At 46.5% G+C, this 16,678-nt stretch overlaps 1 protein-coding gene across 3 annotated transcripts in view; it reads right to left on the reverse strand.

Annotated features, from left to right (window-relative positions):
- ftcdnl1 (formiminotransferase cyclodeaminase N-terminal like 1) overlaps positions 1 to 16,678 on the reverse strand; it is a 57,216-nt gene that overhangs the window by 8,470 nt on the left and 32,068 nt on the right. For all 3 annotated transcript variants that reach the window (XM_068035719.1, XM_068035718.1, XM_068035720.1), the window contains exons 2-4: positions 11,626 to 11,748; positions 11,444 to 11,539; positions 4,414 to 4,569 (exon numbers count right to left, since the gene is read on the reverse strand). In XM_068035719.1, the coding sequence (XP_067891820.1) occupies positions 4,414 to 4,569; positions 11,444 to 11,539; positions 11,626 to 11,740 (367 nt within the window). In that variant the 5' untranslated portion in view covers positions 11,741 to 11,748. The remainder of the gene's footprint in view (positions 1 to 4,413; positions 4,570 to 11,443; positions 11,540 to 11,625; positions 11,749 to 16,678) is intronic.

Below are 16,678 nucleotides of genomic sequence, written 5' to 3' on the forward strand. Positions count from 1 at the left end.
AAATTGCTCTTTCCGAGAGCTGGTTTGGACACAATGGCCCGAATGGCCTCCTTCTACACTGTAACAATTCTGTGATTCTGTGGATGGAGTCGGGTAATGGGGACTGAAGACAATGACTTCAGTCTTCCCAATATTAAGTCGGAGGAAATTTCTGCTCATCAAGTCTGGGTATCAGACAAGCAGTGTGACAAATCAGAGACATTGGAGGAGTCAACAGAGCAATAGAGCTGAATGTGGTCAGGTGGAACCTGATGAGTTTTTGGATGATTTTGCCAAGGGACAGCACTTTGACGAGAAATAGGAGGGGGCCAAGGACAGATCTTTGAGGTCTCCAGAGACAGTGGGACAGGAGCAAGAAGAGATGCCATTGTAGTGATTCTGTGGCTTTGACGGGTTAAGTAAGAATGGGATCAGGTGAAGGCCAGCTTGATGACGGATCAGAGGCGTTGGAGGACGATGGTGTGATCAACCATCTCAAAGGCTGCAGACAGGTCAAGAAGGATAAGGAAGGACTGTTTACCTTTGTCACAGTCACATAGGATGTCATTAACTTTAATAGATAGAACTGCAGCATCTGTGGACGGAGAAACAGAGTTAATGTTTCAGGTCCATGATCTTGAAAGGTCATCAACCCGAAACGTTAACTCTATTTCTCTCTCCGCAGATGCTGCCTCACCTGTTGAGTATTTCCAGCATTTCTGTTTTTATTTCAGATTTCCAGAATCTGCAGTATTTTACTTTTGTATTAAAGTTAATCAGCTCCCTTGGCCTGTCAAGTCCAGTAATTTCTCCCAGGCAGATCTACCAATAACGTTTTCCTTGGTGAGTTCCACATCAGCCAAACTGTCAGGGTAAAAAACCTAGCATGTGGAGAGAGGGGAAAGCAACAGGTATTGTGGTTTCACCACTTTCAAGTTGTCAGTTATCCATTCATACTAACCAGGGAAGAGTCAAAAATACCAGCCAAATGTTGTCCTCTTCTACAACTGTCATCCTCAATACATTGCCATGTTCAGCCACCAGAGCACAGGAATATATAACACTTGGAAAAAAAAATTACTATCCTTCAGACCAATCCCAAAGTCTATAAAATGCATACAACACTCACTCTCTCACACCCCCAAAATACCACCCTTGCCAAATATCCATCCTGCTCCCTTTAATTTACCAATGCAATCTGTCTCGACTGCCACTTTCAGCAGTGCATACCATACATGCACCACCCTTTGCTCAGGATAATTAAATATGTACAACATGTTTATCTTTTCTCTTCGGAACTTAATCTGTGCTCCCTTATCGTAGAGTATGTGACTACACCAAACTTGGCAATAAAGTTCAGTTTGACTATATGGGTGAGGAGCTTGAACCAGATTTTCAAAGCACCGCAGGGTTGGGACCCATTTGAAAATTGCGGTCTCGGACTTAGTCTCAGGATCCCGCGCCTCCGGGACAGTTTTGAATTTTCAAAGTGCTGGCAGGGGGAAGGGAATGGGGAACATGCACACTGCCAGTTAATGGCCCATTAAGCTCCTTTAGGCACTTGCTAAGGGGCAGGGACATTTGTGAAGGCAATTTTTTAAGCTGATTTTCGTGATCCCAACCAGTCTAGTGCACGTTAATGCACAGCTGTCGAGGTCGTCACGCGGTAAAAGAAAGTTTGTTTCTATGTGTGTTGAAATGCAATTTGAGGGGCCAACTAGTGCCAGGTCAAGTTCTGTACTTGCACTTGGCATCCATGACCACTTTCCGTCGTCTTTATCATCCTTCCCCTTTCAGGAGCTGCCCGCTCTCCTCGAAAAGGTAGCGGCAGTCCCTAACAGGCGCCAAATAGGCAGCTCCCACCTCCTGGAGGCACTCACCTCCTGCCCAATTATAGCAACAGCATTCAAAGATGGCCGTGTTTGCTGACAATGCATCCACTAGGTGGATGTACTTGCACATACGCAAATGCAGGCTCTTCAACTGGAATGTCAGTGTCTGTGATGTTCAGGCAGCTGCCAGGATTAAAGATGGCGCTGCTCAATTTATCACAGGAAATGCTTATGGCTAAATCGTTCTAGCAAACTAACCTTACATTAAGTTGGATGGAAGCCCAGTAATATGCTACTATGTAGTTATAGGATAAGAACTGTAATCCTCAGATCCATTTAATATTCCAATAATCCTATTAAGTACAAAGGAATTTTATGATCGAATTTCCATTGGAAGATAGTGAATTGGCACTCCAATCGATGGAAAAGAAAATTGGGCAGAGTATAAAATATGCTGCCAACTTGTTATCGTGATTTGTTTATATGACTTACCGGGCCTGATTTCAGCTGAACACAGCTACAAGCACCCGCCCCACTGGCTGCTCTTCTCCCTTGGCAACTCGCTTTCTCCCCCCACCCTCAGCCACTCGCTCCAGACCTTGCTGCACCCCCTCACATCCCTGGCCGGTTGTTCCCAACTCATGCCACCCCACTCTCCGGTCACTCACTCCCTGCCAACCTCCCCACTCCACCCCCGCACCTCCAGCGCCGCATGAAGAAGCATGGCAGGCAGCAAGGGGTGACGTAGGAGCGACTGCCCATGAGGAGGGAAGTGGTGCGGTGGTGCGGCCTGGAGTGGGGTGGCGCGAAGCGAGGAACAATCGGCCAGGGGAGTGGGGGGGGGGGGGAGCAGCGAGGTCTGGAGTGAGCAGTTGAGAGGAGGAAGCGTCGAGGCCTGGAGAGTTGCTGAGGGGGGAGAGCGGCTAGTGGGGCGGAAGCAAGGGACGGGGATCGAGCTCCAGCCTCAAAGTCTCCCATTTAGCCGCTCCTCCATGCTTGAAGATGGACCAGGCGCGGATACGCAATGACGTAATCCCGCGCATGCATCACTTAGCCCTGGCAAGATGTAGCTGTTCGCGTGCGCATTTTGGCGCACTCTGATGACGTCAGCGGGTCGCTGTGTTGTCAGGAATCACTTTGTTCAAAGATTGTGTCACGACAGCGAGGCAGCTGTAGAACTGGGGTCGAGACCCGGGATTCATCAGGGTGTTGTATTCCTGACCCCACTTTGAAAATCCAGCCCAGTAAGATTGATACAGCACCGAAGGAGGTCATTTGAGGAAAGAGCAGGGGAGCTGGAGCTGAATGGCTTCCTTTGGTGCTGTACTATTCTATGATTTATTTTGCACCACTCTTGACCTCAGAACATCTCAAAGTGCTTTACAACCAATGAAGTACTTCTGAAATGTAGTCACTGCAGCAATTAAGAAATACAACAGTCAATTTCTGCACAGCAAGCTCCCATAAACAACAATAATGGCCAGATAATTGCCTTCTCGATGTTGGTTGAGGGATAAATATTGGCCAGGCCACATGGGAGAACTCCCCTGCTTTCTTTCGAAATAGTAGAATCTTTTACATTCACCGAGAAAGCAATGAGGCCCTGGTTTAGTGTCTCATCTGAAAGATGGCACCTCAGACAGTGCGGCATTGAAATGCCAGCTTAGATTATGTGCTCAATTCTCTGGAATGGAACTTGAACCAACAACCTCTTAAGTCAGAGGTAAGAACGTTACCACTGAGTCAAGACTGACACGAAGAGACTAAGTGAGATTTTGTTCCCTAGTCACTGACTCCATCACTCTCCCTGGCAACTGTCTGAGGCTGAACCAAATTTTTTGCAATCTTGGTGTCATTTTTGCCCCCAAGTTGAGCTTCTGTCCACATATCTGTGCCATCACTAAGACCGTCTATTTCCATCTCCGTATCAACACCTAACTCCACCCAAACCTCAGCTCATCTGCTGCTGAAGCCCTAATCCATGCTATTATTACCTCTAGACTTGACTATTCCAATGCACACCTGGCTGGCTCCCACACTGTATCCTTTGTAAACCTGAGATCATCCAAAGTTCTGCTGCTCGTATCCTAACTCACACCAAGTCTCGTTGACCCATCACCCCTGTGCTCACTGACCAACATTGGCTCCCAGTTGAGCAATACAATATTTAAAATTCTCATCTTTGTTTTCAAATCCGTCCATGGCCTTGACCCTCCCTCTGCAATCTCCTCCAGCTCCAAAACTCTCAGAGATATCTATGCTCATCTAATTCCGGCCTCTTGAGCAGCCCCAATTTTAATCGCGCCACCATTGGTGGCCGTGCCTTTAGCTGCCTACGCCCTAAGCTCTAGAGGTGCCTCCCTAAACCTCTCTGCCGTTCTATCTCTCTTCCTCCTTTTAGACACTCCTTAAAACCTACCTCTTTGACCATGCTTTCGGTCATCTGCCCTAATATCTCCTTTTGTGGCCCAGTGTCAAATTTTGCTTTACATTGTTCCTGTGAAGCACCATGGGACATTTTATTATGTTAAAGGCACTATATAAATACAACTTATTGTGTTCAGGCGCGACTGAAAAGAAGTGAGTACTGCAGTTAACTTACCACGAGCCACTTTGCCACTTTCTTCCAGGCCAACAGACTCTGAAAGAGGGTAAATGGGGACAAGATCCACACTCCCAAGGCAAGGATGAATGCCGTCATGGTGTTCCATGTCAATTAAATCATATGCTTCAGTGCATGCCGTCACGACAGAACTACCTGAAAAAGGAAAATTGTCTTGATCTGCTGCTAGATAACACTGCAAAATCGAATAATAATTGAGCTCAGTATATTAAATTTTGACACATAACTTACTTAGCACTGAAATGTTTAATTATGTATTGTTATGTATTGAAAGTGGTTTTCAAAAGGTACACAGAATAACTTAGAAAACGTCTGGAATATTTTAACAGCTGCATTCCCACTTCTGTGAATTTGCATGCAAGTACCTTCCTCATCCCCTCCCTTTACTGGTTACAGTGTCAGTTAAGGATCCTAGATATTGCTGTATCAACTAGTATTTGGCAAAAAGCTCAGGTGTGACATACTCTGATGATATAAGTAAAGTCTATTAGTTCTCACACACTGGGCAGCCTAGGCTGGGGAAATGATTGAACAAAAGATCCTATCTGAAACTAAGAAATCAATTTTTTTCCTGTCTCAAGTGAGATTACTCTTTTAATGAAAAACATTATTCTTCCATAATAAACAATCTGCTAATGAAATTGTGGGAACATGTGGCTATTATCAATTATGCCCTGTTGTGTTTTGTACTGTTCCTATGCCTTATTTGTTTGATGTTATGTTCTTCCTGTCACCTTGGGACTAGAATAGTTAGGTGCTTGATGGCTGGCACAGACACGATGGGCCGAAGGGCCTGTTTCCGTGCTGTATAACTCTATGACTCTGTGACCTTAGATACCCTTCCAGCTCACCTCACATACCTTTCCCTCAGCAAACTGACAACCAAGCGACCTGTTCCCAAAAGTGCTTTATGACCAATATTAAGTAATAGTTACCCCACACAAGTGCCTGGCAATGACTATCTCCAACAAGAGAGAGTCAAACCACCTCCCCTTGACATTCAATGACATTACCATCATCAAATCCACCCGTATCAACATCCTGGGGGTCACTGCTGAACAGAAACTGAACTGGACCAGCCACATAAATATTGTGGCTACAAGAACAGGTCAGAGGCTGGAAATTCTGCAGCAAGTGACTCACCTCCTGACTCCCCAAAGCCTGTCCACCATTTACAAGGCACTCTCCACTTGCCTGGGTGAGTGCAGCTCCAACAACACTCAAGAACCTCGACACCATCCAAGACAAAGCAACCCGCTTGGTTGGCACCCCATCCTCCACCATAAACAGTCACTCCCTCCACCACTGGAACACCGGCTGGAATTTTACCTTGGGAATCGGGTCCCGTTGGAGGCATCTGGGAGGTAAAATGGCCTGCGATGACATCGGGTCGGGTCCCCGGCGTCATGACGCACAGACGCCATTTCACGAACCTAGGAAGTCGGTCGAGATCGAGTCTCTACTTGCCACCCAAGTAAAATCAACTGAGAGCTCATTAAGGTCACTGAGAAAGCAATTACCAGTAATTTTATGTGGGCCGTCTGATTTTACAGCCATAAATCGGGTTGTGGGGCGTCTCTGGAACCCGGCAAGTTTGAAAGGGTGGCAGGCAGTGAATCAGTGAGGGAGTTGGAGGTACTGTTTTTTGCTGTTTATTTATTCTAATGGTATTTATGTGTCCGACAAATTGGTGTTATTTGCAGCTTGTGCAGAAGGGTTCAACTACTTACTGCTGCTCAGGCCCCAGCTGCTCTGAGTAATTGGGTAAAAAGGGGGTTGTGTGTGCCTGTCCTAACAGCTGGAAGCCAATACCCGTGGCTATTGCATCTGGTTTTCAGTACAACAATGGGAATTGTGTAGTCTGGAGGCAGATCATCAGATGAGGAAGACTATGCCCCAAGGAGGGACAGAAGGACAACCAGGCAGGGGAACGCGCAACACGCTGGCCCAGTGCATCCTTGTTATGTGGGAGGGAGAAAAGGTGGCAAAGTGGGCCGGGTGCGAACATGTCAGGAGATGTGCCTATCCAACAATCGGGGTATACCACCCGCGTCTGAGCTACCTGCAGCTGTCAGAACACCAGTGCAGAAGAAGACTGCACCTGTCATGGGAGCCTGTGACATCTGTTTGTGAGATGCTGGCAGTGGATGTAGCCTCAAACTGCCTCGGTGGTCATCCAATGCCGGTCGCTCTGAAGGTTACAATAGCTCTTAATTTCTATGCGTGTGGCTCATTCCAGGCTTCAACGGCAGACTTGTGCGGAGTCTCCCAAGCAGCAGAGCATCACTGCATAAAGGTTGTGACTGATGAGTTGTTCCGACATACACACAATTTCATCACATTCAAGACGGACAACACCAGTGAGGCTGAGAGAGCAGTAGGCTTCAGCACAATAGCTGGGTTCCCAATTGTATAGATTGTACTCATGTGGCCATTAGAGCACCTGCAGGTCAGTCAGGGCATTCATTAACCACAAGGGCTTCCACTCACTGAACACTCAGCTCGTCTGTGATCATCGAAAGAGAATCATGCAGGCGTGTGCAGGTTATCCTGGGAATTGTCACGATATATTAGTTATCCGAAACTCCCAGGTGCCTGTACTTTTCCGTCCTCCTGACAGCCTTGAGGGTTGGATACTTGGAGACAGAGGTTATGTTCTGAAGACATGGCTAATGACACCGGTGAGGATCCCAAGGGTTCACACTGAGGAATGTTACAATGAGAGCCATGTGGCCACCAGTGTGACCATTGAACAAACTATTAGCCTACTAAAAATGAGATTTAGGTGTCTCAACTGCTCAGGTGGAGCCCTGCAGTACGCACCATCAAGGGTTTCCAGAATTATTGTTGTCTGCTGCGCCTTGCACAACCTGGTGATGGATAGGGGAGGGGCCCTGAAGGATGATCAAGGTCATGGCGAGGAGTCAACAGACAACGACAGAGTTTTGGATGGAGATGTTGCAGGTGCAGCATTTGGTGCACGGACATCTGGTGGAGTTGCCAGATGTGGAAGATGGGCAGCAGTCACATGATGGTCAGGGAGAGGAAACTGAATGTCATTTGGAGTTAAGTGCAAGAGAGTCCCGGGAGGCTCTAATAGGCAGGCATTTCTCTTGAGAGGATCTTAATATACAAATAATTGACATTGCGGTATGAGAGGAATCATTGTGAGGTTCTGAGAGGGCAAATACACTCACCTTCAGGGGGAGAGATGATCTGACGATACACACCTTCACATTATGATGAACCCAACCTAAGTGTGTGACCTTGCATATAAAACCTCTCATGTTGAGCTACGATGTTGGATGCAACTTCAGGAATGACCAACAAAATGTTAAATTTTAATTCCACAAGTTATATTAAATTTTTTTCCTTGACAAATTAAATAAATAATTGGAAAGTAACCCAGTGAACCAGGAGTGATGTTACTGTGATTTCTTTATACGTTTGCGGGTGCTCATGCGTGTGGACGGTCCCTCGCCGCCAGACTCACCAGAGACAGGTGGCTGATCGGGCTGCCGCCCTGCTCTTGATGACTTTGGCGGTCGTCCTGTGCTTGCTCACGGCCGTGCAGGCCACGGCTTTTCAGGGTGCTCATGAGAAATATCAGGAGCACCCTCTAACACCCTGGGTGTTTGCGGTTGACATGTCACTGGCAGAGGGAGCAAGAAGGTGCATTGGGGGCGCCCTGAGAGGAGCTCCCATATGCGATCCGCTGCTGCCCCTGTGCCCTCCTGAGGCTCGGCTGGTCCTCAACGGTGACCCCGGAGGGATAAGCAGCCTCGACCTGAGTGTGATCTCTGAAGCTCTGGTCCAGGAAGGCAACACTCGCTCTGAGGTCAGAGATAGCATCTAGTACTGGCCCCTCCACTGTGGCCGCCAATCTTTCAACGGAGGTTGCCGGTTGGACAAATGCCTGAGAGTTTGCAGCACTCATGCCCTGGATGGACATTTCCAGAGTACAGCTCGCAGTGTCTCTGGCAACTCTGCCAGATGTCCATGTACCGCATGCTGCACCTGCAACATCTCCCGCCAAATGGATGATCTCAGAGGCTCATCATCAGCTTGTGGCTCTGCACTGGCCTGGCATCCCACAATCCTCCGATTGTCGGAGGCATCTGCCAGTACTGCCTCTGGTGGCTGGTCCGGCAACTGTGCTGTGCTTACATCTGTATGTGAATACGTCTCCGCGGATACACTAATCCCAACCGTGGTGGAAGTTTCTGCGCTGGCGCTTGGTGAGGTGCGAGGATATGACAGTGGACCCTCTGAGGCACCCTCCTCATCCTCAGAGGTGGACGGTTGAGCCACTGAGATGTCTCCTGGCCGCTGCTGTGTTTCACCTGCAGGGAAAATCATATTGATCATTTTGACCAGCACTCCAGACATAAGGACATGTTATTGACTGCATTTTGGTCACATCTGTGATTCAACTTTTGACAGCACACTTCAGTATATTAGACAATCACAACTCCACCGCCACCCCCCCACCCCCCCCCCCCCATATACCCTTACACCACATACTGGGTCACTCACCCTCCTGGCCAGGTCCACCGGCCTCGCCATCTGCTAAGGCCCGTCCTCCGTCCTCCCCTGCTGGCATTAATGCATCCGCCTCTACTCTGGCAAGGTATGCCTGATTGGCAATGCCACCACTAGTCCGGGACTTCTCTCGGGCATTGTGTGCCCTCTTTTCCTATTTAAACAAAAATACTTAGTCTCGACATATTAGTTGGCATCTCACGCACTCACCCATAGGGTTTGTTGTTGCATTTCACTGCTATGCCAATGCTGTGCCCGACTTGAACACTTCTGAATCACTGCATCTCAGACTTGCCCATCTTGCGTCCCAATGCAAGGCAGCATCCAAAGAATGATCAAAGAGGGCTTCCACCTTGCAGCGTGAGGACACATAGACCCTCCCTTAACACATTAATGATGAGATGAATGAGGAATGCCCCTTACCCTGGCAGAACAAAGGAGGTCATTGATCCACTTGCAGCACTGGAGCCATGTCCACCTTACAACGCTGCAGCTGCTGACCTCCTCCCCGACCTCCAGCCAGGCCCTCTCGGTCACTTGGGAGGGCCGCCTTCTGCCGTCTGCATTGAAGAGGCCCTCCCACCTCGCCTCTACCGCTTGGAGGAGGACTTGCAGTGATTCCTCAGAAAATCTGGGGGCTGTGCGGAAACTTCTCCCCTCCAGTACTGGTGATTGATTCTGCAGCATGTATGTTTTCCCTCTTTCTTTCCTGCTCCTGGGCACTGCCAGTCCTCCTTCAATCCTTGCAGGCGCAGAGCCTTGTATCCTTCCCTAAACTTTCCACAGTAAGCACCAGCTGTCTTCCTCGGATGTCAGGTAAGAATCAACCGGTCCATTTCATTGCTCTAAGTCTTTTTAAAGGGCTTAAAGCAGCCTTTTCCGAATGTGGCCCCACCCCCAACGCTGCTCAGCATCCTGCCTGCACGCGCCCTTTCCAGTCACAAAGACTCTGCGGGGCTGCTAATTGGCTGCCTCGCGCGTGATTTTTAAATTTTATTTTTATTTATTTATTTATAGATACAGCACTGAAACAGGCCCTTCAGCCCACCGAGTCTGTGCCGACCATCAACCACCCATTTTTTTTTTATACTAATCCTACATTAATCCCATATTTCCACCACATCCCCACAATTCTCCTACGACCTACCTACACTAGGGGTAATTTACAATGGCCAATTTACCTATCAACCTGCAAGTCTTTGGCTGTGGGAGGAAACCGAAACACCCAGCGGAAACCCACGCGGTCACAGGGAGAATTTGCAAACTCCACACAGGCAGTACCCAGAATCGAACCCGGGTCGCTGGAGCTGTGAGGCTGCGGTGCTAGCCACTGCGCCACTGTGCCACCCTGATGCCGGTGGCTGGGAGGTGCAGAGCAGGATCGGAGTCCTCATCCGCTTCTGCCTCATCCGCCCCGGAGCCGCCAAGAGTGGAAAAACTCCAGCCACCGTGGCTGCAGTGTATACCATCTACAAGATGCGCTGCAGCAACTTGCCAGGGGTCCTTCACCAGTACCTCCCAAACCTATGACCTCTACCACCTGGAAGGACAAGGGCAGCAGATGCATGGGAACCACACCACCTGCAAGTTCCCCTCCAAGCCACCCCATCCTGACTTGGAACTATATCACCATTCCTTCACTGTTGCTGTGCCAAAATCTTGGAACTCCCTCCCACACAGCAATTTGGTGTACCTACACTATAAGACTACAGTGGTTCAAGAAGACAGCTCATTACCACCTTCTCTAGGGCAATTAGGGATGGGCAATGGTGCTGACATCCCATGATTGAATTACAAGAAAAGTTCTCAACCAGAGAGTTCAGCTAGTGAGTGGCATGTGTGAACATTTTTACAATTTGATCCAGAACTTATAAGCCTGGATTTAACACATAAATCATTTCCTCCCACTTATTTCTGTGTTTTAAGTTACAGATATGCTCTTTATTAACACTATGAAAGTTTCTCAATGAATTTTCATTATGAGTGAAGCAGAGATTGCAGCCACAATCCCACCTGCATTCCATCTTACCCACTATCCACTTCTGGAATTAACAAAATGTGGTTACCCTAATAGTAAGAGGTGTCTGAAATTGGTTTCTCAATGAATATGTCCTTCCCTCCCTCTAAGATGACTTACAAGGATAGGGAATTTACTATGTGGAATACTAAAGGGTTCTAGAATCTGCTGACCAGGGCCATGTTCCTACAAGGCAGCTAGTGCTGCCAGATTTTCCTGCTCTCATCCCAACATGACTAAGTATCACACAACCAAATAACTTTCCAATAGTGACCTATCTTCTAAACACCAAACTCAGTACCTGTTGAGAAACAGAACCTAAGTGTCACCAAGCCTGAAATTTGAACTGAGGCCCTTGGAATGGAGTCGAACATTTGCCTGTCGAGCAAGAAATTATTGAATTGCTTGTGCTTCTGGAGTTGATAAAAATGGTAATTTTAAGAGTCTTACCTAATGTCTCAATGGGAGCTGCAAGAGTTATGACTGATCTGTTATAGTCATAATCTGAAAATATGTTCAGCACAGTTGTTTGTGTTTTCCTCTGGCCTGCAATCAAGGCACAAAAATATCTCTCAAACTTTTCAGGTAGTTATTTTTACTTATAATGGTAGCAATAAAAAATTAAAATGTACCTTGCTTATTAAAGAGTGCAGCTTTAGCAACCCTTTCTACAATGTCTTGCTTTCTAGCTTCAGAAATGTTCAGCAAACAGACAGCCAAACGGAGATCCAGTCTTGAAGATGCCATGTTTTGGCCTGAACAGGAATTCAAAAATAGCAGAATGTAAAAACGAATGTGTTTCAGTCTCATATTTTTAATCCTTTCTAATTAATTTCCCCTTGTGGTGCTTATAATGAACCAATCAAGAACCAGCCCCCTCCAAATGACGCTACATAATAGAGGGGTACACAGGAAACTTGAGATTCTTTGCTTTGCTCCTGACTGTGAGAAATTGCTTTGTCTTAACTCTGCACTCGCTCCCGCAGATAAACTGACATTGGACAATCATTGAGTACAAAGTAGCACAGATGCACCTACACAGCTCGCTGCCAGGTTTATTTTAAACAGTGTTTAGGATATACATGGCCATGAAGAATGTAAGCATGAGCGCAAATATAACTAACTTAAAGCCAAGGTGCAGCCTTACTGTAAGGAAACTGACAGTAATGAACACTGGGGATATAAAATGGAAACAGAAAATGCTAGAAACACTCAGCAGGCTAGGCAGCATCTGTGGAGAGGGAAACAGAGGTAATGTTTCAGGTCAATGATCTTTCATTAGAACGGAACAATATAAATTTATTGCTGTCTGTAGTAGCTGAACCTGCCAATATTGCAACCATCTGTATGACAAGCAGCAACAATCTTACATTGCTGAAGAAAACAGAAAATCTGAAGAGTTTACATTTTAAATCTTTTGTAGTTATGCAGTGCTGTAAAAGGTAGTTCTACTGTATTTTTACAGAAATAATATTTAGTGACCGCACTACTCTGTTTACAAACGCCCAAGAAGTAACAATGACTCTTCAAGACAATAAATGTCATGCTATAAATGAAATGATTAGATTTTACCCCTAACATATAGGGTTGTTACTTTTTATGAGAACACAAAGGTTTCACCTAGATTAACAGGGGTTTAAGTACAACCTTTGGAAAAGGAATACTGGTACTTTAACAGCTCAGAGTCATTAAACAGGCTCTTTATTATCTGTTTTCTTGCTTTCATGTAAGTTAATAAACTGTGACGGAAACCACACCTGCCGAATGGAAACATATTAATTTCGTCAGATGGAACACTACTTGTACCCTTTTACAAGATATTGCACGGAACTTGTTTAAAAAAAGACCACAGATGGACAATTGAAACATGGCTGCACATTTGCATTCTGAGTGACAGTTGAATAGAGAGACAATGGGAGTACTCACTGATTCAATTAACAAGACTGGTCTGGGAAATCATGATACTCAACGTTCTTTGTCTGTGTAATAGCCAGAGCTCCACAACCCAACGAGTGTGACTGGAGAATTTTGAGAATCAATATCCCTCGCAAAGATGCTATTTCAAACAAAGAGCTAGTCACATGACTTACCTGCAGGCCAGACTGAGAACTGTTTAAATTGTGCCTCACAGAAAGGTTTGGACAGACTGTAATTTGAAGACTAAAGAGAAGGAATGTCTCTCCCTGTCTCTCTCTTTCTCCAGCAAAGTCCCAGGGACCCATGGCAGCAGCTTCAGCCTCAAGACAGAGCACTTCTTCAGCCTTCTGGTACCAGAGAAGCAAGTTTGAAAGTGTGCATTGGGCCCCAGCGAAAACTCCAAGAGCGCAATCTCAACCAAGAACTTTACATCCAAACCAAAAGACAGTAACTGAATTCTATTTATTGCCAACTCTACTAAAACCTCCCCCTTTAATTCTTTCTCCACCCTCTATATCTATTTGTGTGTGTGTTTATCTTGTATGCATGCTAACGTGGCTGCATCGCGTATTTCTGTAATTTTAACCAAGTTAGAGTGTTAATGCTAAAAAACTTACATCTTTCTTGTTTAAACCTGAGAAAACCTGTCTGGTAGGTTCATTTACAATTACAATTAAACAGCAGTGAGAAAGGACTCACTAAGGTGTTAAGCTAAAAACACTGTGTTTAAAAGATAAACCCTGTTATGGCCAAACCAGAAAAGGGGCAAGAGGGGAGCCTGAGACCCCTTCCTCAACCGGTCATAACAAAAGAGACAAATGTAATAATAATACAATCAAAGAAAATGCTGCCATGTCCATTGGCAATTAAGATTTGTAATGCATCCTAAACTCAAGCAAGTGTTATATAAGTGTAACAGTCTAGTCAATCTCCCATGCTATTGCTCTTGAGTAGTGCAAGGCCAGGAGTGTGGAGGCTGAACACTGACTGATACAGCAGCAGTGTTTGTAGTAAAAGGAGAGGACAAACTGCTAGTTTCTCATGCTTATCACATTGTTACCTGGAGGTCAGGACTTGATACTCAAACACTGCTGCAACATTCCCATATCAGGTAGGAATACTCATCCAGTGCTAGTGCCAGTTCAAAGGCTGTGTTTCATAGCTATCCTGGGCTGGATTTTCATTCTGGGATCAGGACCCAACATTGGGAGAACTTCTGGGTCCCGACCCCACACTACGTGGCGCGATTTTAGAAGAAAAGAGCACTAATTGGCCTGAGGTCAAGTCTGCCATCAAATTAGTGGCAGTGGGCACAGGGAGGCAGCAGGACTTACACAGAGTGGGCCTAATTTAAAGGGCAAATGCAGCCATCATGGTGCTGGTCATTTCATTCGGATAGAGGAGTAGGGCAGTGGGACAGCAAGACCTCAGGCATCCGTGCCAGGGCTGCCTCACAGTTTTCTGATGCCTCCCTAGAGGTGTTTTGGAGGCCATGGCAGCACAGAGAAGCACTCTTTTTTTCTGAGAGCAGCATGAGAAGGCCACCTCGCCAAACAAAGGAGGCATGGCTGGAGCTGGCTTACACTTTGAGTAGCTGCAGCATTGTCATGAGGACCTGGGTTCAGTGCCACGTGCGCTTCAACGACCTTCTTAGGTCTGGTAAGGTTAGTGCAACGCAACATCCATATGAGAGGGCTCCTGGACTGTAGTCACCAGCATACACATGAGCTGCACAGCCTGAGGGTGCATAGTGTTCCCGAATATAGGAGAAATTTGTGCCCAGGAGCATTACTGAGTCCTGAGCAAAGCTCACAAAACTAATGCTATTTTGGAGGAGACAACATTGAAGACTGTTAAATCTCATGATTGCTCTGTTGGAAGTGGTGAGAGAGGGCAGCTTTGCCTTAACTCTCTCTCTCAATCTTGCAGGAGAAAAGAGCGCACAAAGCGTCAGAGAGGGCTCGCTCAGGCGGTGGAGTGCCCCAGCTTGCCATTTTAACGTTCATGGAGAAGGCAGCACTTGATTTGGCGAGGGTAGCATCGCAACAGAGTTTTTAAAAATTCTTTTATGTGATGTTGGTTTCTGAGGCATACAGAAAAGTGGATAGAATGTCGCATCTTATGAGATTTTTTCCTTGTTAAAAGCTTGAGCTTTCTTGTGAACACATCCTTCATCTTCATACAATTACTTCTGGCTATCTCTATCCTTCTTCTGACTTCGAAATTGCATCTACTATCTTCTGTTATCATTTGTCCTAAATCAACAAACTTATCTTCTTGTCCCAGTGTGACGCCATCCATTTCAATCTTCACTCTAGTTACTTCCAATGTATTCCTTCTAACTACCATTGTTTTTCCTTTTTAGTGTTCATACTCAATCCATATTCTAAACTTCTAGATTTTACATGATCTATGATATTTTGTAGGGCCTCTTCTGATTCTCTAAGTACCGCAGTGTCATCAACGTACCGCAAGTTTATGTTCTTGCCTCCAATTTTTACACCTGGAAGTACCTCTAATTCTCTGAATATCTGTTCTATGTACAGATTGAATAATCTTGGCGACAGTACACAGTCTTGTCGTACTCCTCTCTTCACTTGACAAATATCTGATTGTCCATCTTCGAGCCTGATGCTCGCTATTGGGTCCTCTTCCTCCTCCGAGGAACTGTGCCATTCCAGCACCTCTGCCTCTTCAAGGTCCAACCTCCCTGGTGGGCCATGTTATGGAGAGAGCAGCAGACAGCCACAATGCGCAGCACTCTTGAGGGACCCCTTTCGCAAGGCTACATTTCGTACCCTGGAGAGGGAGCATGCGATGTCTGCCGTTTCACTTGAGACCTTCTGCGACCAGTGGGCACCTCAGGGGCTGGAGTGCATTATCGATGTGGATAATTGTATTTTAATTTCAGTTCACTGTATTTTAATTTCAGGCCACTGTGACTTTGACAGCTGCTGGTGGGGCATGCCCACGAGACGTGGGAGGTCTAAGATGATCCTCTAAGAGGGCACATGTCTCAGAAAGAATCTGCCTGGATAGGCAAAGCCTCCTGTGGCACTGATGCTCTGACATATCAAGGTAGCTTATTTTTTTACGGTACAGCTTGTGCTGAGGGGATTGTCTTCATTGCCTTCCTGCATCTTGTTCCTCTCTTCTGCACTCCTAATGCAAAGAAGTCTGCATCTGTTGCTACAGATGCTGCTCCTCATCGCTACTCATCCCTATCTCGGAATCGCTCATTCCCATTGCCAGGTCTGGCCTTGCTTGCCATCAGCGCTGCTGTTCAAGGCTTCCCAGAATCCCCCCTCATTTGTCCCCCTGTGATCCACACTGGCTCACTACCCCTAAATTGCCCCAACTTTCGCAGTCCAAATGATCATGGAGCCTTGCTCTTGCGATGGCAACTGTGTGTCAATGCATGAGGGCCTCTCTGAGCCTTCCCCCTTTTATGTTGCCTTATGATTATCTCCCGCAGCCATGACTGGCTCCCTGCTGTGTTGCTGCCTTCCCCAATGGACGTATTGGAGAACTACCTTGGTTCGTGTGCCTACTTTCAAAATAGCAAACTGGCCCTCAACAAGCTATAAACAAACACGTTTGTATTATGAAGTGCTCATCTGCCCTTTTCAGGCAAGTGGCCAGTTCCGCTTCCCGGCACTGGTATCAAAGTTGCTACGTTTCAGTACTGTGTCGGGAAGCTGGCGCGCAACTTGGTGGCATGAAATTGTGGGCCTGTCTGTGTTCTTCCTTCCCTGGCTACGCAATGAA

Source organism: Heterodontus francisci, chromosome 7, assembly GCF_036365525.1.
Source record: "Heterodontus francisci isolate sHetFra1 chromosome 7, sHetFra1.hap1, whole genome shotgun sequence".
In the NCBI taxonomy this organism is placed as follows: Eukaryota; Metazoa; Chordata; class Chondrichthyes; order Heterodontiformes; family Heterodontidae; genus Heterodontus; species Heterodontus francisci.